The sequence below is a fragment of the Halichoeres trimaculatus genome, unplaced genomic scaffold (genome assembly GCF_033239565.1).
Source record: "Halichoeres trimaculatus isolate MK-OKI-2021-1 unplaced genomic scaffold, fHalTri1.1 fHalTri1_scaffold_3, whole genome shotgun sequence".
Lineage (NCBI taxonomy): Eukaryota > Metazoa > Chordata > Actinopteri > Labriformes > Labridae > Halichoeres > Halichoeres trimaculatus.
Genome location: NW_027437181.1, coordinates 17,360,733 through 17,385,240, shown reverse-complemented (window position 1 = coordinate 17,385,240; position 24,508 = coordinate 17,360,733). Strand labels below are relative to the sequence as shown.

The window sequence follows — 24,508 nt, the reverse complement described above, 5'->3', positions numbered from 1 at the left end:
TTATATCTGCTCCACTAAACGAGAGTAGTATCAGTCTTTTTTGTCTTTTTTTGGCAAGAGATAGAACAAATGATCGGCCACATGCAGTATGATGTTTAAGTGTTCATGTGTATTTAAAGTATTTGTCGAACTATAAACAGGCATATATTTTTATGCTTTGAACACTTCTGGATGAAGTAAACCTACTGGTACAGACAGTCATTTTGAAACTGTTTCTTGTTATTTTTCAGGATAATTATGGCTTAACAAACCCTCAGGCTTGACATGCTCCTGTGGAGAAACTTTGTTCTTCACCACCTGCCACTTCATACACTGTGTCACATTACAGTGAAAAAATGAAAGTATGTAACTGGAACAAAAAGACAAAGAAAAGAAAATGCAGGGGTAATTAAAGTGTAAAATTGTGCCTTGTTCATATAATACAACACGTCAGACCGGGCTAATGAGTACCTATTGCTGTGACAGAGATGACACAGGAGAAAAAACAGAGTGAAAACACAGAGGTAAGAGCAGATGGAGATCAGAAAAAGGTACTGCGGGAAAGATGAGCCAAGACGGTAAGATAAATTTGACTTGTCTGTGCACAGAGGTTGAGAAAAAGTGAAGGAGAGGATTTGTCTTTGTTAAGACTCAGAGGATTAAAAGAATGAACCAAGTGAGGTTACTGACTCAAATTAATGTGAGACTGAGACAAACAACTCTGAGCTGAAAAAGAGACGAAGGAGAAGAGGGATAAAAAGCCTAGAAGGAAAACAGAGCGGATTTGGTTTAGGGGTAAAAAGAGTCGGATGCTCTGAAGCGAAGAGGGGAAGCGAACTGACACATTACATGAGCAAGCAAAAAAGAAGGAGGCTGGAGAAGCAGAGGGCTGAGAGATCGACGGGGCTTGTACAGCAAAGAGACAAGTAGAGCGAACTAGAGAAACACAAAGGAGGAGAAAAGGATATGGTGTGGAAAGGAAAGAATCGATTCGTCACTCTGCGTTTATTTCCTGTGATCTGCAGGTCAGAGCACCAACAATGCAGCTCACACTTAATTCAAAATGTGACAGTTTCTTTTTCAGGGGCTTGCTAAATGCAGCGTATTATTTCATTTTATTTATCTGCTGAGAAAGACACCTGAAATATGATGGCTGTATTTCTCTGACGGGTTGAGCAGATACACCCAGAGACAGGTAAAAATGTTCAATTACAGCTTTTATTATCAACCTCTGACACACCAGGGAACAATGTGCTGCCTGAAAATAATTACAAAACACATAACAGCCACACAGGTAACACCTGATGGTCTCACTAGGCCTCTGACTCTACTCCTCCATTCCCCGTCCTGTGCTGCGGTGTGTTTAAGGAATCACCTATTTACCTATTTTAACACTCAAAAGAAAGCAGGTTGTCTTTCTTCACAGCTGGTCGGTCAACAAAACAATGAATAAACAGAGTAACTGTCCATGAATTATTATTTTGCAGTTTTAGTTAATTTTATTAAGTGTTAAACTTGACACAAAGATTTGTGAATGGTATGTTTGTTTTAAAACGGTATGTTTTCACACAAAAACTGAAAACTTATCAAGTGGCTTTGTGTTCTTTTCAGTAGAAAATGTCTTTTTAGCCTTAATATGAACCACATTCACCTGACTAGACCAGAAAAAAAATCTTGTTTGAAGTTATCTCAAGACAAAAACAAGGTCTGAATTAGAGCCCGGCCGATTAACCGGGCGGGCCGATTAACCGGGCGGGCCGATTATAGCCTGTGACCGATTAATCAACATCGGCCAAAATGTAGCCGATTATGAAAATTTTTGCTCTGCGGAGATCCTGTCGCTCCTGCTCCTGTACGTTAATTAATATACGGCTACAACACAGCGTCTCTCTTCATAACGCCATGTAGGATTAACCTGGGCTTATAAATTCACAAATTATTGTTTTGTTTGACATAATTTTTGAAAATGTTTCAATGTATTTTGTTGTCATTGTATTTACTGCATGTTTTGAAAGCAGCAACATTGTTACTTAAAATCTAGTTTAGTCCCATGCATTAAATGGAAGATGAACTTTTCAATAGCTAGTTATAATTTGTGTTCAAGTACAGTATTCATCCTGTGTATATCAATGAATTTTTCACATATATCAACCGATATATCGGATATCAGTCGGTTTATCGGATAATGGCCGATATATCGGATATCGGCTTCTTTTTGCCCCCAGAATCAGTATCAACATTGAACCCAAAAATCCCATATCGGTCGGGCTCTAGTCTGAATTGCTTGTAACAAGTAAAAAAAAAAACTGCCAATGGAACAAGAGAAAAGTTACTTGTATTAGGACATAATTCTAGTTTCAAGCAAATTTTTCTAGTTGGCTATTTTTTTGTACTTGTTGCAAGCAATCCAGACCCCATTTTTGTCTATAGATAACTTAAAACAAGACATTTTTTGGACTTATAAGTTCAGTGTGGCTCATATCGAGTATAATGAGACAATTTCTACTTAAAATAATAATAAAAAAACCACTTGATAAGATTTCAGTTTTTGCAGTGCAACTCTGGTTTGAAGGAGGTGCTTATTTAGCCATGCTTGCAGTTTTTAATAAAGCCCATGAAAAGGTTAAAATATATAATAATATATGCAAGTAAAAAAAAGATAGGCATTTTTCCCAAGAGCTCTTCATTTTTAATGAAAACTCTTCACAAGCTTTTTCTTGAAATATTACGAGAAAAACTGTCTCAGTCATTCTCAGGGTCAAACACTGACCTCACTGCTGCCCTGAATGATTTATTTTCCTTTTCAGCATTTTTAATACATTAAAGCAAAATGATAAAAAAAAAAATGTGTTGCTTGTAATAAAATTCAGGTTAACTCTGAGTTATAAGATCTTAGAAAAAGACCGGGATTTCACAAGTATTCACCACAAAACCATTCAGAATAGTAAAACCTATTTTTTTATGGGAAATACACAGGTGGTATTGATGAGGAAGGGAATCGGCAAGAATTAGGCTGATAGGCAGAATCGATAAAAGCACTGGTATCTATAAACTCTATTTAATACCCATCTCTATTAAGCAAGGTTATTAAAACGTGTCTCAGGGGGAGTTCTTTTCAGCTCAGGCAAATTCAGCTAACTTGTGTTTTAGAGAGGTTGGTTTGTATTTCAGCAGGAGTCACCTGTCAGACAAACTCTGATCTGTTTCATGGTCAAACCAGAAAATGTACAACATTTTCCAGTGATGTTTTCAGAGGAGAGACTCCCATCAACTTATAAAACAAACTAAATGTCATATCTTTGTTGAAAATCAGACATAAATAATCACAAAGAACTTTGAGCTTAATGTTTTTGAAACAGGGTTATTGGCACTGCTCAATAGAATCAGTGCAGCTCTCAGGTAAAATGTGCTGAAACACTTGAAAACATAAAATATCAATGTGTGAGGATAGTATAAGCTGTTCAAAAGCTGTCAGGTGATTTAATCCTCTAGTGTTTTGAGTGTTAAACACTTACTCTGCTGACACTAAGATCTTAAACACACACATTTTCCCTTTTTACAGATTTTATCCCCGAATGGTTCTGTATCTTCCAAGTGAGATTTATGGCATATCAGCATTTAAGAGCCTTGAAATCTCAAAAACAATTGTTGTTTTAAACACACTCCTCATACCACCTACTACTAATGACATGGTTACAGTTCAGATACAAGAGGGTATTACCCACTATAACTATGCAGCACATAATATATGCCTGTCAGCTGAGTCTTTACTCACAGAGTCTATAAAAGCTTACTTAAAGAAGCGTTGGCTCAATAACAGCACATCGAACTCTGCTTAATCAACACCAAACACAAGAGACAGAGACAACATGAATCTTTATCAACATAAACACAGCTGGTGCTTTCTTCTTCTGCCCTCTCAGTCATGCAGACAACATACATGTTTTATCACAGCTGTTTAAAAAACTGCTGCAGCTACAACGTGTCTGAACATATTCTGCAAGTTTTTCTTACATGATGTTTTTTCTGCTCTGTGAGCTCAGTGTGAAGCCAAAGATATCCAGTAAAAGAAACCACACAGAGAAAGTTTGACCGACAGTTCACGGACAGAGAAGATACAGTACATCTCTCCTTTCAATCTTTCTTCAGATTCAGATGTATGTGGTTGGTGGTCATGCAGAGACAAGCAAAGAGATGACTGATTAAATCGACAGAGTTTCACAGGCAGTTACACCAGTAAAGATCAGAGAAAACATCTAAAATGAGTTTTGCCAAGGTACTAGCAGCAAATAAATACCAAGTAATACACTGGCTTGCATTTGACGACTTATTCATCATCTTTAATTTCACAGCAGCCATCTCTTTAGAGAGTGTGTAATTTCATGGATCAGTTAGTGTCAGGGTGGAGATTTAAGAGACAGAAGATAAACCATAAAAAGTGTGTATCAAATTAACTACAAAAACTTTTCTTTTAGTGATGTGGAAATACATTTACTATGTTCTGCGAAACTGTCATGAAAGTCTGTGATATTCAAAGACAGGTAATATGATCATAAGAGAGCTTTTAGTTGGGTTCTTTGTTTTTTAAAGATTTACGACTGCATTGGATTTTTTTTTTTGTAGTTAGCATGCTGGCCATTCTACAAGGAGCTGTCCTATGCTCTGTTTCATGCAGAAATGGTCAGCAGGTTTGTTACCAAAGAGACCAAAACATGACATGACTTCCTACTTTTTGAGCCGTTAGGGTGCTGACTCTCTCTGAATATATTCATTCATCTTCTACTGCTTATCCTATGTAGGGTTGTGGGTGGCTGAAGTCTATCCCAGGCGGGGAACACTCTTGTGGACTGACACAAGAAACCTGGACTTGTCACCAGTCCAGTGATGACAACATTTTTGGACGTTGGGAGGAGGCTCGAGTAACTGAAGAGAACCCCTACATGAGAAGAACATACAGAAAGACCCACATATCACGTAGCACATTTACAGGTGCACAAATCATATTTGCAGGTGCACAAATCTTGACATGCACATTTTGCACCTATTGTTGCAGCGCACTAGGTGTAAAACATACTTGTGCACCTGTATCGTATGAAGTGAAGGTGCAGTGAGAATTAGAATATGTGCAAATCTGAAAGTAAACTCATGCAATAAGTATGTGAAATAATTTACCACGAAAATAGCTGAGTCCTGCTTCTCTCTGATATAGCTCTAGAATATGTCCAGAAATTTGCAAATATCTCCTGAGAAATATCACTCAACGCTATTGCTAAAAACTTCTTATTTCATGCTAGGCGGAAAAGCTAGGTGTAGCAACAGTAACCAAGGGGGGCAGGGCTTAGCGATGGGTCAATTGGCTGTGGGACGAAAACGACAGACCTTGAATTGAATAAAACCTCTGATTGGCAGGGTGGTCTCTCTCCGACTGGCCAAAAAATCTGTCAATCTCAGAGCACGACAGATCGTTTTGTAGTTTTGCACTAAATATCTCAGCAGAACTGGAAGTACGATTTCTGATTTGCACTTGTAGAAAACAGAGAATGTGTGACTCGTGGGGAGGATTCGAGTGGTTGCAAGTAGCAATTTGTGTTTGTGTGTTCGAGGACACAGCTATTTTCGTGGTAAATTTTTTTACGTACTTATTTGCGCAAGTTCACATTCAGATTTGCACATATTCAAATTCTCACCCCCACCTTCACTTCATACAATACAGGTGCACAAGTATGTTTTGCACCTGCTGTGCAACAATAGGTGCAAAATGTGAGCGTGTCAGTGTTGAAATATGTGACCTGTAGTAAAGGATTTGTACACCTGTAAATGTGATTTGTGCACCTGGAATTACGATTTTGTGAATGTGTATTTTTTTTTTTGTATTTATAGGAAGAAAAAAGACGACACAGACAAGAAATTATTTTACAAGTACAAAACTCATAGGGTGTGGGAAATGCGATTTACTGATACGCATACAAATTCAATGTACACAACTACAAGTTCGATGTTACAGGTGCTCAAACATTTTGCACCCAAAATACCTTCATACACTTTAGCCTCAGCAGGATTTAAACAGGTGACCTTCTTGCTGTGAGGCAGCAGCACTAACCCTCTTGGAAAACAGTGGTGACCATAGTTGTTAAAACACGTAACATATCTGTGTTTACCTTTTTTTTTTGCCTCCAAAGCATAATTGTAAAGCATGCAGATGGTTACTCTGAACACAACAAACATTAGTCCTACTGGTTTTATTTACTTGTAACGTTTACATGTGGTTTGTCCACTTTTGCAGCAGTAACAGCAACACACATCTCTGGCACAGTGTCAATACATTTCCTGAGAACTTTAACACTAATGTTGTCTCACACCTTCTCCAACTCAAGCCAAAGACTTTCCTTTGAATGTTTATTTGACAACTTGCCCAGATTTGCTAGATGGGGGTTAAGGTGTGGACCACAGACAGTATAAAATATAAATAGTCTATGGTCTGACTTGAGGGGGCCGGTCCATCATTTTCAATATTCTTTTATGTAAGGAAAATAACTTGCATCTCCTTATGATAGCTCTATTATATAATATACAGAGCATAATGACATGATGGTGACTTTGTAGATATTTCATTTATTGCCGTTTTAATGTCTAATTCAATAAAAACAACACTGAAACACTTTGAATATCCCAAGTGCTCTAATTTGTGTGTTTTTAAAAACAGACACATCTTAGTTTGGCTGGTGTGCTCAAAGATTCTTCTCATACCTGTGCAGTTGCAGTCAAAGCTCGTCACAGTCTCTGCAGATAAATATGTGGTGACATGAAAGGCAAATTAAGACCTGCTGCTGCTGCACGCAGCGTCCTCAAATTGTAATTGCTGACATGGTGATGGCCTGCAGGACATGGAGTGTGGTAGTGAGGGGAGTTTAATCATGCGTAAATAATAAACACACATTTACTACACACGCACCTGCACACATACACGTACACATAAACACACTTTGTGTTCTTTTCAGATTGCAATCCAGCTGAAGTGTAGGTCTGCAAAGAGACAGCAGTGGAATGTAAGAGGTCTGCTATTTCCTTCATGGAGTCACAATCCCTTTCTAAGTTTGATTTTTTATTTTCATCACCCTCCATGTTTGTGGATTCTCTGAAGTCCTGTTTGTGAGCTCTTGAGAGATCTCATCTGTGGAGTTGTTTCCCCAAACATCATGCATTTCATGTAGTGTATTGTTAATGTGTGATCCGCTGACTGTTGTGTAAAAAAACTGGTCTGAGCTGTCTGTATGAGTGTGGTCTTCCACAATCTTAAAGCCAGATATAAAAGTCACCCAGTTTGTGGCTGGCTTCAAGGTGATGGTGGGACAGAAACGTTTATCAACGGCATGGGAAAACTCTTAAGTAGCCATGAGTACATGAACGACATCACGCAGCAGTGACTAACTTTGGAATCAGCCCAAACAGAAGAAAAGTATCTCGATCCCCTCTAAAACACAACAGCAGTTACATAATTCATTCTTTAGAGGTTGTTGTAACCATGACTACAGAAGTGTGTGCTCCCACTTAAGGTTGTACTCACTACCATCATGCATTTTACTCTGGGTTGCAGTCACCATGGTAACAGGAGCCTTTAAAAAGAGGGCAGTAAAAAAAAACCAAGAAAGTTTCACAGAGAGGGGCATATATTGAAAATAGCTTAAAGCCTACAGGGCAAAAGGGACCAAACATTTTGAAAGGCTTTGAAATACACTCCTGGAAAACACTTTTCTGACTTCTCTCATACCTACACTTCTCCCAGCCCCTGTGACCTCCTGAACACACCACAACACACACAGAGACACTGACACACACAGCTGAGAATGTGTGTGAGCTCACTTTGAGAATGGATGACTCACATAAGCCAAAAAATACACACAAACCTCCTGCTATGATACATAAAACAATAACAATGACAGAGAAAGGCAGGGTTACCTCCCTCTGTTCATGAAATAATGTGGATCAGACTGGAGCACGCTCAACACCTTGCTCTCTTGATGCGATTGGAAATGCAAATGAACTAGCAGTGAGTCTAAGAGGAGTAATGAGCACACAGAGACATGCAATCCTCCTACAGGTCGAGCCCACTGTCCCCAGAGAACAGTCATTTCGATCTGATGACCTGAAACTCAAAACCCTGACCTCTGACCTCTTCGCCTCAATCTGGAACCAAGTTGCAAGGCGTCTTCAGTGCAATTGAACAAAGCAGCTCCTTTCATCCCAGGAGACTGAACAAAGGCGTCTTATTACACTATTTCTCTGGGAATGTCTCCCAGTGAGTCTATTTAGTATTGACTAAGAAAGACTGAAAAGGAGAAAAATACACACAGCACTCAGCAGTGCCGATAAAGGTATATCATGTAGGCAGTTACAGCTACACAGGGGCATAAAGTGGAGGACAGAAACAAAAAGAAAGTTGAAGCAGAGGTCTGGCAGGGTTTGGCGAGGAGCATGACCATGAGTGGACATTAGATTTAAAACAGCAAGTTATTCTACGTTTTCGGTAAATTTACTGGATCACATGAACCATCTATGTTTTCACACATGCACTAAAGCCAAATCTGTGTGGGGGGTTCATACTGGCTTACTAATTAAAAATAATGTCTTAAGTGCATAAACATCCAGCATGTGAAGCAGACAAAGAGTTTATATTTACTAAATATTACCAGTCTGAGGGGTGAGAACGAACTGGAGCTATATTAATATTTCATTCATATTGCTTTAAGATGCAAAGTAGCTGGACATTTAAATTTATAAAAACCATCACAGTGTTTCTGCTGCCTAAGGTAATACACTAAAACTGACTAAAATTGATAATGACACCTCTTTATGACCTACAAAAGCAAACAAGACCATCATGGACATGGCTGACACTAGACGAAAGTCCGATGTAGGAGATCAACAGCGCTCAGCAGGAAAAACCTTCCTTCACATGTTCCAGCGGATAATCTGATTGGTCAATACTAGTTGGCCTTCTATTGGTTGATTCACAAAAAAACTTGAGAGCAGACAGAGATCTGTAAGCAGAAATTCCCTCAGCGCAAGAGGAAGAACCTGAGTGTAAGCGCAGGAAATCTGCGCAAGCAGCATAACCGAGAGCGAGGACACAGTTCGAGCATGCACGGAGCAAATTTGAGCACAAGAGCAGAGTTTTGAGAGACAATATCACGAAATCTGAGCATGAAATCAATAGAATACTGCTCTCAAATCAATTAAAAATGCTCTTGAAATAAGACAGGAAATTCATTCCATAATACTGCTTGTTTTTAAAATTTCAGAAAGGCTGGCAGAATCGTGCCTGTCAACATGCTCCAGCCTGAGCACTAAGGTCAACAAACAAGATGCTTCTGGATGTCGGAGACTCTAAAGACCAGAGGTGACAGAGTGGCTGTTTACACTCTGTGGAAAAGTTTCCCTTTTTCATAAAGAAACTGCTCAAACCCTCGAGAGTTTAAACTGCTGCTTACAACCAATCTTTCTACATTAGCTCCAGGTGAGAGTGACACCCTGACAAGTTGTTTGCCTGAATTTATCATGCTGTTAATATTTTGTTTCTTCGAACTTAACCTAAAACCCTTGTTAATGGTAAAGTGGTTATGGCAAAGTGACACATCATTTTGGTCTGTAAATGCATTGAATAGATTTTCTTTATCTTGATTTGATTACCATTCGTTTGGAGGAGGCGCCAAAATCACCACAAATTGAAAGTTTATCACCAGAGCTTTCAGAATCAACACAATCAGTGTGATTTATAACGGGATTTCTTTGCTGAAAATCCCCAACACTTGGGCTGCGCAGTCGACAACATTTTAACTGTGATCACAACTTTGGCCTTTAAGGATGAAGAGAACATAATTGCTTGTGATTATTGGTACAACAAATGCAGGCGCGGGCTTGTAGAAAACTGTTCAGGTATGTTGTAGTTGACTGAAAATGGTATCTTAAGTGATGCAGCTATCTGATTAATTCATGTTAGGTTATATATAGTACATACTTAATATACTGTTCTATACAGACAGTAAATTCACCAACTGATACTTGTTTACTCACAACAAACATTAATCTGCTGAGCTCACTCCCTGCTGCAATCTCTCTCTCATTCGCACACGCCAATCGAATAACACATCTTAGTGTCTAGTGTCGACAACAGAAAAGCAGGCAGAGCAGGATGATCTGGTGTGTATTAGTAAAGCAGAGGGACAGAGTAGGCATGGAGAATGAAGCTGCAATATTAAACATTAACCATCATTGGTACTAAGACAGTTATAATAATTACATTACTTCTAAGATTAAAGCTGTGATGCTTTTTGATGCTACAACTGAGTGAATGTTTGAGGCTAGTGTCGGCCAAAAGTGCCAGGGAAGATTTTTTGTCCTAGTCCAGCCCTGGTTATATGTTGCTACAATTTGTTGTTAGTTGCAGATTTGTACGATAATTTGTTACCTGACAGTATTGAAAATTATGATGACTCAGTACATATTTCATATTCCAGATCTTAGTATCCAGAATATTGCCAGGATCTGGATCGTACTTTTACATCTGTCAGAAATTATTCTGACCTTGTGTTGTATTGTTTTGCAAAGCAATCTGACCGTTTATCGAGGAGTTACATACACATATGGTGGACACAGCCCTATCTCACAATGATAAAGAATCCTTTAAAAAATCCCTCGATCTAGACGGCGATCTGGATCACCTCCAAAGTTTAATTACTTCTTCCTTATTCCATTTTGAACATTTCCTGAAAATTTCATTTCAACTAAAAAACAAAACCTCTTAGGTGGAGGTAATTATCACCCTAAAATTTCAATCTCTAAATTCCTCTATTTGGTACACAGATTAAATACTTCCTTAGGTGGAAATACTTTCGCCAGATTCAAACTATTACACTTATTAAAACTTAACTGAAAAACAGAATTATTTGTTGTGGAAGGGAATTTTTTTATTAAGTTGTGAGAAAGCCACAAGTGTGATTTTGTCACTTTATTTTCTCTCTCTTTACAAATTTAATAAAAAACTAATTCAACATGCTGAGAGTTTCCAAGGCTGCTGAATATGAGCTGAATAAATACTGATCACCCAGAGAGAAACCGTGGCTCTAACAGAAAGTCGATCAGAGAGCTCATTTAAAGGAGCTATTTTTGTGGGTTTATTACTCTCTGTCAGATTTAGTTAGCTTTTTCTAAAAGTAATGTCAAAATAATTCAGTTTACCAGCCTTAGGATATGAGAGGAGCTAAGAAGTGACCAAGATTTATTGGACTTACTTTTATAGCTGGCTGAATGTGAGGCAACAATATGAAGTATTATTGACTTTTATTACTTAGGTGAATTAGACACAAAAGGAATAAATGAGATTAGCTGAGGACAAAGATGCAGATTCCATGTTGAATCTTTGAGAAACGTACATTTTTTAAGACAGACATAAGATAAAAAGTTTAAAGTTTAAAGTTGTAATATTCAAACAGATTTGAGAAAATAGACAGTACACTATTGTGTATGTAATCTTGTTCCTTTCCCCCCAATTTTTGGCAAAACAACAGGTTTCTGGGTCTTAAGAAGTTGACATTCATCCACACCAACAGAGAGGCACTGCTGTGACTTTATCTCATCATAACAACGGCCCAAAACAGGAAGGGTTGGCTCAGGTAAATAAGTAGGTAAAGGAAAGAGAAAAAGGAAAGAGAGACCAAGTGGCATAAGAGCAGCACACAAAAAAAAGAAGAAGAAGAAGAAGAAGAAAAAAAAAGGTTCAGTAGATGCAATTAAATAAAGCGTGGAGGAGTTTTGATTTGAGAAAGCAGAGGTGGAGAGAAAATAACAGAGGAGATGAGGAGACAAAGTCTTATTGAGGAACTAAATGAGGGCTGCAGAGGGTAGGGAGGAAATTGATGAGGGTGTGGAGAGAGGAATGGGAAATGGAGGGCAGAGGAGGGAGAGAGGATGGACGGGTGAGAACATGAAGGATGAGGGTTAGCAGCAGGGGCCTGGATAGGAAGTGTGTCTCCATAAACATACCCTATGTGGGTCTTGCTGATCATACAGTCGCCCTGGGAGATCATGAAACACAATATAGGTCCCATGTCCCATGATGGATGAGGGCCCCGGCTCCAGTGTCAGCCCACTCAGCGCTCTCCACCAACAGGGACAAATCACCCGGACACCGCCCCGCTTCAGCATGCAGGATAATGCAACTAATGGAGCCATCTACTGTTTTAGACCGTTTGATGTTCTTTGAATGGACTCCTGCTGCTTTGCTCCTGGGGCTTATCCTCAGGGAGTTTATGTACTTCAATGGTACATTCATGAATATCCTGCTTTTAAAGGAGATATGAGTTCTGTGGAATTACCATCTTTGTTGATGTGTTTTCATATAATGGTGTCATGTAACTGTGGTTTCCAGAGGAAAAGTGTCTTGAGTACTACAAAAGTAAGAATATAGTAATATTTTTGTATTAATATATTTCCTGTTTCTGTCTAGTACTGTTTTTTGTTCCACCTCCTTCTGTCACCTTCGCTTTGATGCCCCTCTCTCCTCCCTTTCATGGACCCTCTTAAATCAGCTCCCTGCTCGTGGCGAAAGGAACAACCAGGGAAATGTTGAATGAGCAGCAGACTTAGATCTGACAGATTTTTTTTTTTCCCAAAGATGCCTCGTTTGTGCTGACCTACATCGCTTTTTCTTTCCAATCATCTCTCTCCTCCCAGGCCACTGCCGGCTCCAGGGGCTACCATGGGGACCAGGGGCTGGCCCCAGAGAGTCATTAGGAGGCTTGACTCACTGTGATTGCTGGCTCAGATGCACAATTGAAAAAGTCAGATACGCTGGCTGATAGAGGGTGGCAACAACTTCCTGATTGATTAATGCTGTACAGTGTGGCATTGTGCAAGTCAGCGAGTGAAGAACAGCATCCCATTGTCAAGCTTACAGCTCTGATTTCCTCTGAGGGCATCTGTAACAACAGCGTTCACAAAAACTACAGCTCACTACATCAGAAAAGCTACAGCAGATATTAAAGTGGTCAGTCTAAAAATACTCCAAATAAGTGATTTCTATTAATTTGGCTAAAACCCCAAAGAAAGATAATTAAGGTAATTGTTTCAGAGGATATTTACTCTTGGCCACCTTTAGATGTACAGTCAACAAATACATACAGCTTTTAGCCGGTCCACCTAACCTGGCCAGCTGGACCAGCTTGGTGTGGTCACACCAGGCTGATCTCCACCAACTGATGAGACAAGCTCATAATCTGCAATGTGTCCCTTGTATTCACCTACTTTGTTCATGAGATGTTAAATGGACTTGTATCAGGACCTTTTACCCAAAAAGCTGCAATTACACGGGAGAAAAGGGAGAGACTGAATTAATACACATTATTTCTGAGCCCTAAAGCGAAAATAAAGACTGAAACACCCCAAATTGTAAGCTGGAAGGAATGGCAGAGACAGGTTATTATTTGTGGATTTGTCAAAATAAAGGCTATCTTTACTTAACGCATTGACATATAATCCATTTTTGTTACAAGGTGATTAATTAGTGCCTCGATTGGCTTCATTCAATAACATTCAGTTGCAGTCAAGGTTTGCAGCCATAATCAATGTCATTTCATAACTGTGGACTGAGCAGTCACTTACAAAAGGAGCAAACAGTTAACAAAATGTGGGATGAATGAATAAATGAAACAAAACAATAAAAATTGCAAAAATAAACTCCGGTAACAGTAATATGGACTTTTTATAGGCACAATTTACTTTTGATTTTGACTGTTAGACTCAGAAATTTTTATTCTCTCTTATTTTATGTCTTGGGCAGTCCTAAAAAATGATGTCGCTAAGTTGTGTGAGCACATATCCTTTGTGGTAACATGGTTTCTCATTTAAAGTTTATGAATGAGCAGCCACACTAGAAACACTTTCTAACAGACCACTTCCAGCAGTGTTGAGAACAGTCCCTCAGAGTATAAGACATGACAGCAAGAAATGTGACAGATTTTATTTGCAACTCGCCCAGACATTCAATCTGCTCTCTGAACACCCCATCATGGACGATGGTTGTATGAGTACTATTCTTGGATAGCACTGAATGATGGCAGACTTTTATGATGCTCTATACTACTTTAACATGCTGTTGCACATTTTACAAACTCAGTGTTCGCACTGGAGGTTGTAGGAGCAGCAAGCTCTTCTTAGTTTATTCATATTTATTTCCCTGTTGCGTCTCTGTGTGCTGAATCGCTGAGCTCATTAAGATTCAACTCCTCCATGCAACAACAGCTTTCTGAGAAGATAATAACACAAACAGCTACAGTGCTTCCATCATAGTTATCAGCAGGTGGGTGATTATGTCCGGTGCACCACAGGGATTTGGTCAGGCAGCCACAGTGACCCAAACTGACTTGCATAAGAAGAAGCTTTTACAGAAGAGATTAGAGGACCTTTGGCTTAACACAGAGCGAGAAATCACGGCTTTGTCTCTGGATAACATATCAGCGAGAAACAATATGTGTCCTTTGACAATAATATAATTAACTGTAATCACAGCAGCACCGCCATCTTATGGGATGTTATCTCTCTGATGTAATAAGTACAGGACGGCTTCTGTAGGCAACAGCTACTCAGCTGCTGCTTCTCTCCAAATCACAGATTAACACTGAACTCCTCACACAGCAACACATCACACAAACACACACACGCACAGGTGGTAACAAACTCTGTAAATTTGTACAGGACTGATTTTCCTGTCACATCAGCCTCATCTCGGATCAGCTGTCTGCACAAATTTGGTTTTAGGTTTAAACTGAGTGACAGGCGGTAAAAATAGATCATATCTCAGTGTTATGTGGGGAGCTTTGATGAGCAGTTCTCAACGTCTGAGTGCGCCTCACTACAGTATCTGTTTGTATCACCACAGCTTCACAAACCTGCAGAATGAACTGACAAGTTAAATATCTCTTCCTTAATACGAGCATGGTTTCTCAGAACAAGGAAACGACTTCAGTGTTTATGAGATAATTATGATTCTTGAAAACAAGCAGTGCTTACGTACACTCACTGTCAATGAAAGACCACTGATTACACACATTAAAGCTGCACCAATCGATATCTTTCTATTTACAATGAACATGATGACTATGCTTAATGTGAAGGAGATCACACACGAGATAAATTGAAAATGAGATTTCACCAACTCCACAGTTCCTGCGAGCACTACAATGCTTCTAAGTACCTTTTTTCTTTGGTTTCACAAAGCACAAACTCAGGGTCATCGTGAATATCTTAACTAGTCTCTACGGGGTGCTGTACATGTGCTTGAGAAAGGTCTGACCAAACCCTTCAAAACCCCACAATAGAGGGGAAAAAAACAAAGGCTTGTTTGTATATCTTTTAGATATCTTTCAGAGCACAGGGATGGTGTCTTTGCAAGATTGTTCTGGCGCAACATTGGAAGGACAAATCCTGGGGTTAAAAATCCCCAAGAATGATAAGAATAAGGCTTTATGGTGCTATCCAAAATGTTTTCATCACGTTAGGTTGAAGGCTTTGAGATTATTTGCATTTCACATGACGGCAGAACTTATAGTGAAGGGTGTTGAAATTTCCTCTGAAATACGTGTCTGACAGCAGATTGATGTTTGCTTAACTTGTGCTCTGATAAACCAATAGGACACAATCTTCCCAACACGAAACAAAAAACAGGGAAATTTAGAATAGATTGAGACAAAAAAATTAAACATGAAATAACTTCAGGAGAGGTCTGTTAGAGACGGATGCGTAACAATGACCCACTATGTAATGAAAAAAAAGAGGATTAAAATCCAAAATGTAACAAGATGCTAAGCCCCAAATGTAATAACTTTTTGCCCAAAATGTAACAACTTGTGATATTACCTGCTCTGATTCTGTATGGGGGGGGGGCTTTGTTTTTGCTTTGCCTGCCTTGGCCTTTTATGTTTGCACATGCAGCAACAGGTAGTGAAAAGAGTCGATATGCTGAAACTGTAACCCATAGACTGTATATAGAGTGGACAGCGTGGCTCCGCCATTTATTCCAATGTAAAACCGCTATTTCAACCTCTTATAAATAAAGAAAACAAAACTTTTCAGAAAACAGTGAACTTGAATACAAGCCAGCCAATTGATATCTTCAAATCAACAACAGTCGGACGTGACAAACATTTCTAGGTGAGGTTTATTAGTTTTTTTAAGTTTGTCCACAGCCTATCTGGAATGACTGGAGGGCTAAATTTTTTGACCTATGGTGCCACCAGCCACCAGGGGGAGCAGTTTTGTGGCAACCTTACTCGGAGCCAAGTGTCTATTTTTTTTTACAGTCTATGCTGTAACCATGGTAAATAGGGCTATCAGATGCCTCAGTTCAAAGAGTGTTCGCTTAAACCACTGGACCAGCTGGTGCCCCACAAGGTGGCAAATTTGGATAGCAGAGTTTCCTATTGTCAACAGGAAACTGTTTGCTAGTACGTTTAACTTCAATGTGAAGAGTTTTTTTGCTGCCTCCTTGTGGCAAAGAAGAATCAGTGAATGAAACTTGAATCACAGATGTGTTGTTTGTCTAAAGCTGTTCAATATACAAAGTTCTTCTTTCCCTGCTCGTTTACTGTTCAAAATCAGTAGCAGCATTTCAACAAAACCCAACTTAACACACCATTTGCTCAGCCTTTTTTTAATCTTAGTATTCTCCAACAGCTGGATCCCTCGTTTGTAGAAATTTGTACAATGACCTGTATTTGATTTCAATGATAAACGAGCAGAGTCCTAAACCTACTTCTCTGGAAAGCAGTGAGTAAAGGTTTCCCACTTTTCCCATCTCCCTTTCACTGTCTGACAGCATCTTGTCACATCTCTGCTGGATCATCCTGTCCCATTGTTCTCAGTCGGCCGGGCTCCCTGAAAACGACCGGGAGTGAGCCAGCTGACAACGATGGGAGCTTACAGGGTAACAACGGAGACAGAGAGATGAGAGAGGGACAGACAGAGATGATGATGGAGAGCTGTTATTAGCGGCAGAAGGACACTAGACGAGTTAGCCCACACGACCCCTCTGGGTAGAGGCTCACCGGCCGGCTGTGATTAGAGGTAGGTGCTTGACAGACCTCCAGACAAAGAGAGGGAGAGAGGATGATGGGAGGACAAGAGGTAAGCCGTTCTTCATCCCCTGGCTGACTCATACACATTTTAAATTCAATTTCAAAAGCATAAAAAGGTACACATGGCTGAAGTAAAATAAAAAACAAAACAAGATTGTTTCCTATATGAAAGCTTGTGTCTTTCAGTTTACACTGCTATTTTGCTCCAACAGTAGATTCACACCTGACCTAGTTAGAGCAGCACACTTGGATGCACTGTAGAGAGATGGTGAGAAATATGTTATAGAAATTTTAAAGCAGCATTTCTGAAAAAGAGAAGACTACAAAAATCTCCCTTAAAACAGTGGTTTGAGCCCTTTTTGCTCCACACGGTCTTTTATGATAAAGGGCAGCCTGTGTAACCTCTTGTTCACCAAGATGTTCATCCTGACAGCCACTCTGAGATCAGCGCTCGATGAGAGGTTAGCATATTTTTAGACAAGTTATTTCATGTGAGGGACCTTACTCTTAAATAATGAGGGTGCTTTTCTCTTGGGCCACCAGATCAAACAGTACCGTGCTGCAGACAAGCAGACTTACAAAGGTCTAGACCAAGAGCACAGAGGACATTATTAAAAAGACTAGAGGACCCTAAATTTATGGGGAAATCTGGTGATGAAATAATAGAAAACATAAATCTTAATGTATAAGCACACAGGAAAAATCAGGAAAAAGGAAAAGAGTGATGTCAGTCATGTCACTACAATATGGCTTCGGGTAAACCTAATTGCTTTAACAATATCAAGCAGTTACCATTTAGATTACCAGGGTCATGTCCTTTGTGCTTTTTTAATGGCCTGAAGAGGAGCACGTGCTGTATAATTACATCAAGAGACCACCAGAGACAGCAGATTTATGTTCCCAACAGTGTATAGAGAGCTCTGAAGCATCTATTAGGTAATATAATATTAATGCATATGAGTATTTTTCAAGACCACTGAAATAAAAGCTTCTTCAAATCAACAAAAAGTATCAAAGATATGCAATAAGTAGTGTGTATGTGTCAAGTCCATCAAATTTATATCCTCAAATAGAGAGTGTTATTAAACTGAATTTCAAAAATAACAACAGCTTTGATCAAAGCTGCCTTTAGGTCATATTTTAAAGTTGTATCATTTAAAGAAAAAAATATAATAAAAATCTTAGGTATGAATAAACATCCTTTTTTTCTTGTTACCTTTTCTCCGATGTGGTCTCATTTTCTATGCTTGCAGGAGCTTCCTGTAGATCTGGCAGGTTGGCAAAGTCATCCTGTTCAGCCAGGCCGATAGCTAGAGACAGAACCACCATCTTGCCCTCCCTGGACACACCAGACACAAAATAAAGACATCACCAAACCACACAGGTTTGTAGAAAGAAACGTGTAGTGACACTCATACAAGTTTACATTTCAGTCTTGATGGCTTCACTGTTTTTGGCAGAACAAACAAATTTCTACAAACCAAACTTTCAGTATCAAATTTAAAAGTAATGACTGGCTGGAATTCAAAAGTCCTGTCAACTAAAATGTCTTATTCCCATATTTTGGATGATAATTTGTGTCTCTGGTGTCTCTTTTTCTCGTGGTGTTTGGCTGCAGCTTAGTCATGGGAAGTTTCTCTGGTAGAAGCAGATGAGTTTGGTGCTAAATGATCTACTGTAAGCTTCAGTGAATAATTGTTTCTCTGGTTAGTCTGCAGTACATTATGCAGGTCTGAATGATACACACAGTTTTGTGAACAACCATGATGACAAGTTTACTGTGCTTTCAAAATCAAAAAACATGTTACAGGGACTGAGACTCTAAAAGACCTGTAACTTGTTACTTTACTAAGGATTAGTCATCTGACCAAGTGTTGAGATGATGCCTATGCCGGCACACAAGGAAGAATATCTTGTGAGTTGAAGTCTGTGTGCTGGAGGGAAAACTTTGCTCACTAATTTTCACAGGTGAGTAATTCTGATGCCGTGAGGCACCTGACCAAATAAAATGCTTCTGTTAAACTAGTTGCTGGTGAACCTGGTGCAGCTCCTGTTAGCTCTGCACACCAAGAAGGAGCATCTCCGTTCAAACAGCCAAAGCTTGATTTTAAATCGCCACCAGCTTCACTATTTGAACGCCTCTGAGGACTAAAACAGACTGAGTGCAAGGTATGCTGTTGAAGATATGCTTCCCATCTCAACTGCTGAGTGTGAAACTTTCAGAGAACCAATTAGTGAATTACCTGAGCGGTAGCACATTAATAAGAGGACCAAAGTAAAAGAAAAAAAAAGTGCTGAAGTAAATACCGGGAACTATCTCACAACGCATAACTCCCAGAGTAATTCAGTTGTGTTCTAAACTGATAGTTTTAACTACTTATCTGTTTACAGTGACTTGTCCAACATGGGACACCACTAACTCATGCACTACTTACATTTACTTTTTTATACCATTGCAGGTCCAATTGAAACAGGGGGACAATACTATTAATCTTAGTCTCTAAAATCTTAAATATAAACTTTGAGAAACATCTTAAAGATGCTGTTTTCCTTGCACTTAACCTTAAGAGTACATCTGATTATATTATGGGTGTGAAATGTCTTCTAGGCTCCAGGAAACTCAAATTGTTTTGAAACCTACTGTTAATGCTGTCATCATAGACGTGTTTGAAATGAGTTAAATGAACAGAAGGGCTGAGAATAACTGATGCCTCAGTGCCTTTATCGTCTCCTTTCATCAGTTTCCCCGAAAAACAAATGTGTAAAAATAGAGAAGCAAATTCCTGACAGAAATGTTTGGACTGATTCAGAGGAAGGAATCTAGGCTCAATTCACATGACACGCAAAAAAGAAAAGAAAAGAATTTAAAAATGAGAAATCAATGAAAACTGAGCTGGCCTTGAACAAACCTGCAACATAGAAACAAATCATGTAATTTTTCTCCCTCTAAAGATGCCTGAAGTAATTTAAATTACTTCTTATTGTAGTGTGCTGCATGACGGATTGAAGAGGCCATACATACAGTGGTCTGAACAAATTAACATTTGCCTGCATCTAACCTTGAAGCTTACAGCCACAAAAGAACGACTCATATGTAGGCACATAATGTTTGCTTATTCAGGCTTCTCATGTTGTCCTTTCACACTCTTATTTCTTCTCCATTCATCCTCTCACATGGTGCTAATCCAAGGACGGTGTTTGTGCAGTTTATCTGCCATGTTTATTGTTTGAAAGTCGTGGACCTTGTTAAACCTTGGCTTCCACAGGTGTCTCAGTATATATTTCCTTTGGTTTTATTCATCATATCTCATTCTTTCACTAATTGCATTTTATTATTGGGCAGTTTTTTCTTCTGGATGCTTCTGCTGGATTTTATTTTGTGAGTTTTCTTTATTGTGTAGTGTGTTGAGTGAATGTTAAAAGTGTGTGACGCCCACTAAAACAAATTTCAATCGACAACATTGACATGGCAATTAAGATCTTGGGGGTGGGTGGTTAGCTTTGGAATCTTTGACATAAAACTGAAACTAGCTTGAGATATTATTCATAGTTTTTTTGTGTGGTTTTTGCATTTAATCATCATCTGCACTTGTATGATGGTGACACCAGACTGTAAAAGAAAGATCCAAATGTGAATGTGGACTGTTATTAGTGAGTCAGACTTCAAGAACTTGACAGATTCCCTCAGGAGTGTTTTTTCTTTAAATCCTAGGTTGTTGAAAGAGAAGCCAAGTGGAAACAAATGTGTCTCAGTGCACATTGTAAAGTCTAAACAAGTGCCAGTAAAAAGACAAAAAAAAGCCCATCTTGTGCTTTTTGTTTTGGTTTCATCTGTTTCTCATCAGTTTCCCTCTGATTGTTCTTATCTCTCCATATCTCACACTTGTGATTGTATTTTCCAGCTTTCCTGCGCTCTCTGTAGAGCTGCCCCATCTGTAGCAAGATGATGTTGGAACAATATCGACAACAAGGGGAACACATTAGCACTTGAGAGACAGCACACCACTAGGGATGTGTAAACAGTAACAACATGACGTCCATCGATGAGGTGAATGGATTTGTATGGATGACCGAAAAAGACACGTGCACTTTAACCGGAGGGCTCTGAAATCATTACCACCTTCACTGGCCTTATTGATCTGAAATATAAGCAGGGTGGGTCGGTGTCTGCTCTGTGCGTCAGGCTTGAACATGTAGAAGGTGATACTGCTGCCTTTTATTGTTCATACTCCACAAATCTCAAATGCATGATGATCCCACTCCCTGTAGCATGCTTCGCCCTCCAGGGTCAACATCTGATGTGTTTGGTCCAATGAGATTCATGAGGACGGGGACAATGGGGCGATACCTCTGCCTTATGTATGTGCCTTATTTGAATGATGATTCACAGAGGCAGGGAGGTCACTGGCCTGAAGACACTGTTAATGGGAAGACACGCAAAAAGTCTGGAAGTGCAGTGCTCTGCGTGTGTATTTTGTATATGTGTGTGGGCGCACACGGTAAGAAGAGCAGGCAGAGGAGCATCATGTGAGGCTGCTTTGTAGAGCATATCATCTGCAATCTATTGTTCAAGTCAAGCAGAGGAGCAGAGCTTTAGGTGCGTGTATCCAAGACAATCACATAGCATCTATCCTCATCAGCATGGGATGTACTGGAGTGTGTCACATACAGGAACAATATATCTCCCCATATTCAGCACCTTTGCACAGTAAATTTACATTTATAGGACTGTTCTTCGCAGGTTTATGCTTAAGTCTTACCTTTGTCTTTTCTTGTGTCTGTACATTGGTAGCAATGTAAAGCCAAAGTCATTTTTTATTCAACTCTTTGTAGACTGTTATAAAGGGGCAAAACATGTCTTTAGATCCAGTGTTTGGTTCAGAGTTAAAATATTTTTGCCATGCCAAACTGTCATCCTTTTTCCTATCTGTTGTCAATGTGTGTTTTGTCAGGAAATGCAAATGTTTTTAGTGAGCGAAAGTAAATAAATGATGGCTAATCAGAAAGTGAGGTTACATAAATATGGCTAAAGGATTTGTAATCAACAATCTGCATTACTGTTTGGGAATGATTATTTCGAAGCTCCCTTATTTACCAGGATTTAAAGCTTAGCTGGCTATGAATAAAATTTACTGACATCTTGTTATGATACAAAAAAGCAAAAAAAGACCATTAGCAAAAAGAGTGAGTAATCCTACAGTTATTTTTTAATGTCTGAAACCACTGGGGTAGGAGTCAGGCCAAGTGTTGAACTGTACTCTGCTGTTAATCCTTTCCTACATGTTTAGCAGCAAAGAATTCTTGATTTGACTGTTGAATAAAGACAAAATCAGTTAAGACTAGTGTGCAGGTAGGCTGGGAGTTTAGGTCGTGCCCCATGAGGCTAGCCTTTGAGGGAGTTTGGATCTACCCCTTTTTTTTGCATGTAACTTCCCACTCTTGTCCCATTTCTTGCTCTTTCCACTGTCCTGTCCTTTGATTAGACCCAGAAAATAGCTTAAATTAGATAAAAAGACAAACTCTAAAGACCCTTTGACCACAGGGGGCACAAACCATCATCACAGGTGTTGAAACAACAGTCCTGAGCTGAATAATGACTAATTGCTGCTGAATTCAATACCAAAGATTCATCCATCTAATATCTCTGTATCATTTCAGATTTGGACTCGTAGTTATAATTAAAAAAAACGGCTCTTAGTGCATCTTCCAAATTAGTCACAATCTTCATTACCGCCCTAAATAATAAAAACTCCATTGATTCAAAACCTCTCCAAAACAACAATAACCAAATTTGAATGCTTGATTTGCTGCAGCACTGCTGTGTTAGGTAACATTACATTAGTGTGCCTGATAAAATGACAAAGCTGGAAACAAAAAGATGAGGTCAGCAGCGTAACACATCACACAGGGATGTAGTTCACCCCGCACCACTGATAGTAAGAGCATCATTCATATTCAGTCGTGTTTTCTGTCAGGCTGTCCTGATGCAACATTTCCTGGAGTAGAAAAGTTGATGACACTTACAAGAACGACTTGACATCCAGGCCTCTGTGGCGGATCTGCTCCACCATGTGATCCCAGCTGCCAGGATTTGACCTCGACCGGCCTGCTCCAGTGCCTCTGTAACGAGAGGCTCCAGCCGGACTCCCCCGGACCCCGCGCGGGCCCCCACGGTGGCTCCCGCCGCCTGGGCCTGTGTGCAGCTGGCCCAGGCTTTGTGAGGTTACTGGGGGGTCATTTGGACCTGGAGGGGGCTGGTGGGTGAGGGGCTGCTGGAGGCTCTGCTGTCGAACCAGGGGCCGAGGGCGCGCCACAGCCGAGGAAGGGATGTGCTCCAGAGTGGAAGCAGAGGAGAGGGAGGCATCTCCGAAACTGAGCAGACACACGGCAAGGAGAGAGATGGATACAACAGGGAAGACATCGGAGTTAGAGATAACACGGGGGACACGGGGACAGGGGAGGATTTAGAGATGTTGAGAGTACACGCGACCATGTTGACGATGTGAAAGGGAGGGTGTGGAGCATAAATATGTGGAGGATAAACAGAGATACAGCAGAGATTGAAATGTGGGAACACAGTGTTTGCAGTGAATATCAAAGGAGGGAGAGGATCAAGGGAGAACAAACAACAAAGAAGTCCAGTGAAACAGAGAGAAAAAGAAGAGAAGAAGCTTTAGATAACTATTGAACAACTGTTTGAAAACACTTGCAGAATTTCAGCTGAATCTGTAAGACAGTTTGATAGTTTTAGGCTGCATGCAATGAGGAAACAGTCCAATGCTCTTTTCCAAGCCGGTGTCTAAACAAACTTTACCTCTGTGGAATTGAAACCAGGCAAAACTGTGGTATAATTGTCACTTAACTGAGTTTCTCTCCATCTGCACTGCTAAATTGTTTCTCTACATTGCCTCTCTCCCCTATTAGACTTGACCTACTTCTACCTTCTCGCCTTGTTGACTTTTGCTTCCACTGCTCCCTCTCGAAGGTCCTGTCTGCCCCCACTGTTTTCTTTCCGCTGTCTTCTCCACCACGGTGCCTCCAAGCTCAAATTCTCCCTATCTCCTCCCTCCATTCATCTTTCCTCACCCTCAGCCCTCTCATCAATCTTTCTGAGCACCGCCTCCAATCACCGTTCTTTAAGTTGGCTCTCTAATTACCGGCCTGCTACTCTTACAATCATGTAACAGTGCTTCACCTCCTTATCCTCTGCTCAATCACTGGCCTGCCTGATAACTGTAAGCTCGTGCTAAACAGCTCTGTCTGAAACTAACGCTGCGAGGGAGGATTTACTGCCTAGGCTTGAGTTGTGTAAGCGCTGCTCCTTGGTATTAACTGGGCTCTAACTCTGGAGAGTCAGGAGACGAGCACGCCAAGGAGCAGAGCAATGCTGTATCAAGTCAATA

General features: G+C 39.9%; 1 protein-coding gene across 2 annotated transcripts in view; it reads right to left on the bottom strand.

Moving 5' to 3' along the window:
- Window positions 1-24,508, bottom strand: part of syt7b (synaptotagmin VIIb) — a 112,877-nt gene that overhangs the window by 13,562 nt on the left and 74,807 nt on the right. For both annotated transcript variants that reach the window (XM_074666435.1, XM_074666437.1), the window contains 2 exons: window positions 23,130-23,477; window positions 18,322-18,444 (listed from right to left, as the gene is read on the bottom strand). In XM_074666435.1, coding sequence (XP_074522536.1) covers window positions 18,322-18,444; window positions 23,130-23,477 — 471 coding nt within the window. The remainder of the gene's footprint in view (window positions 1-18,321; window positions 18,445-23,129; window positions 23,478-24,508) is intronic.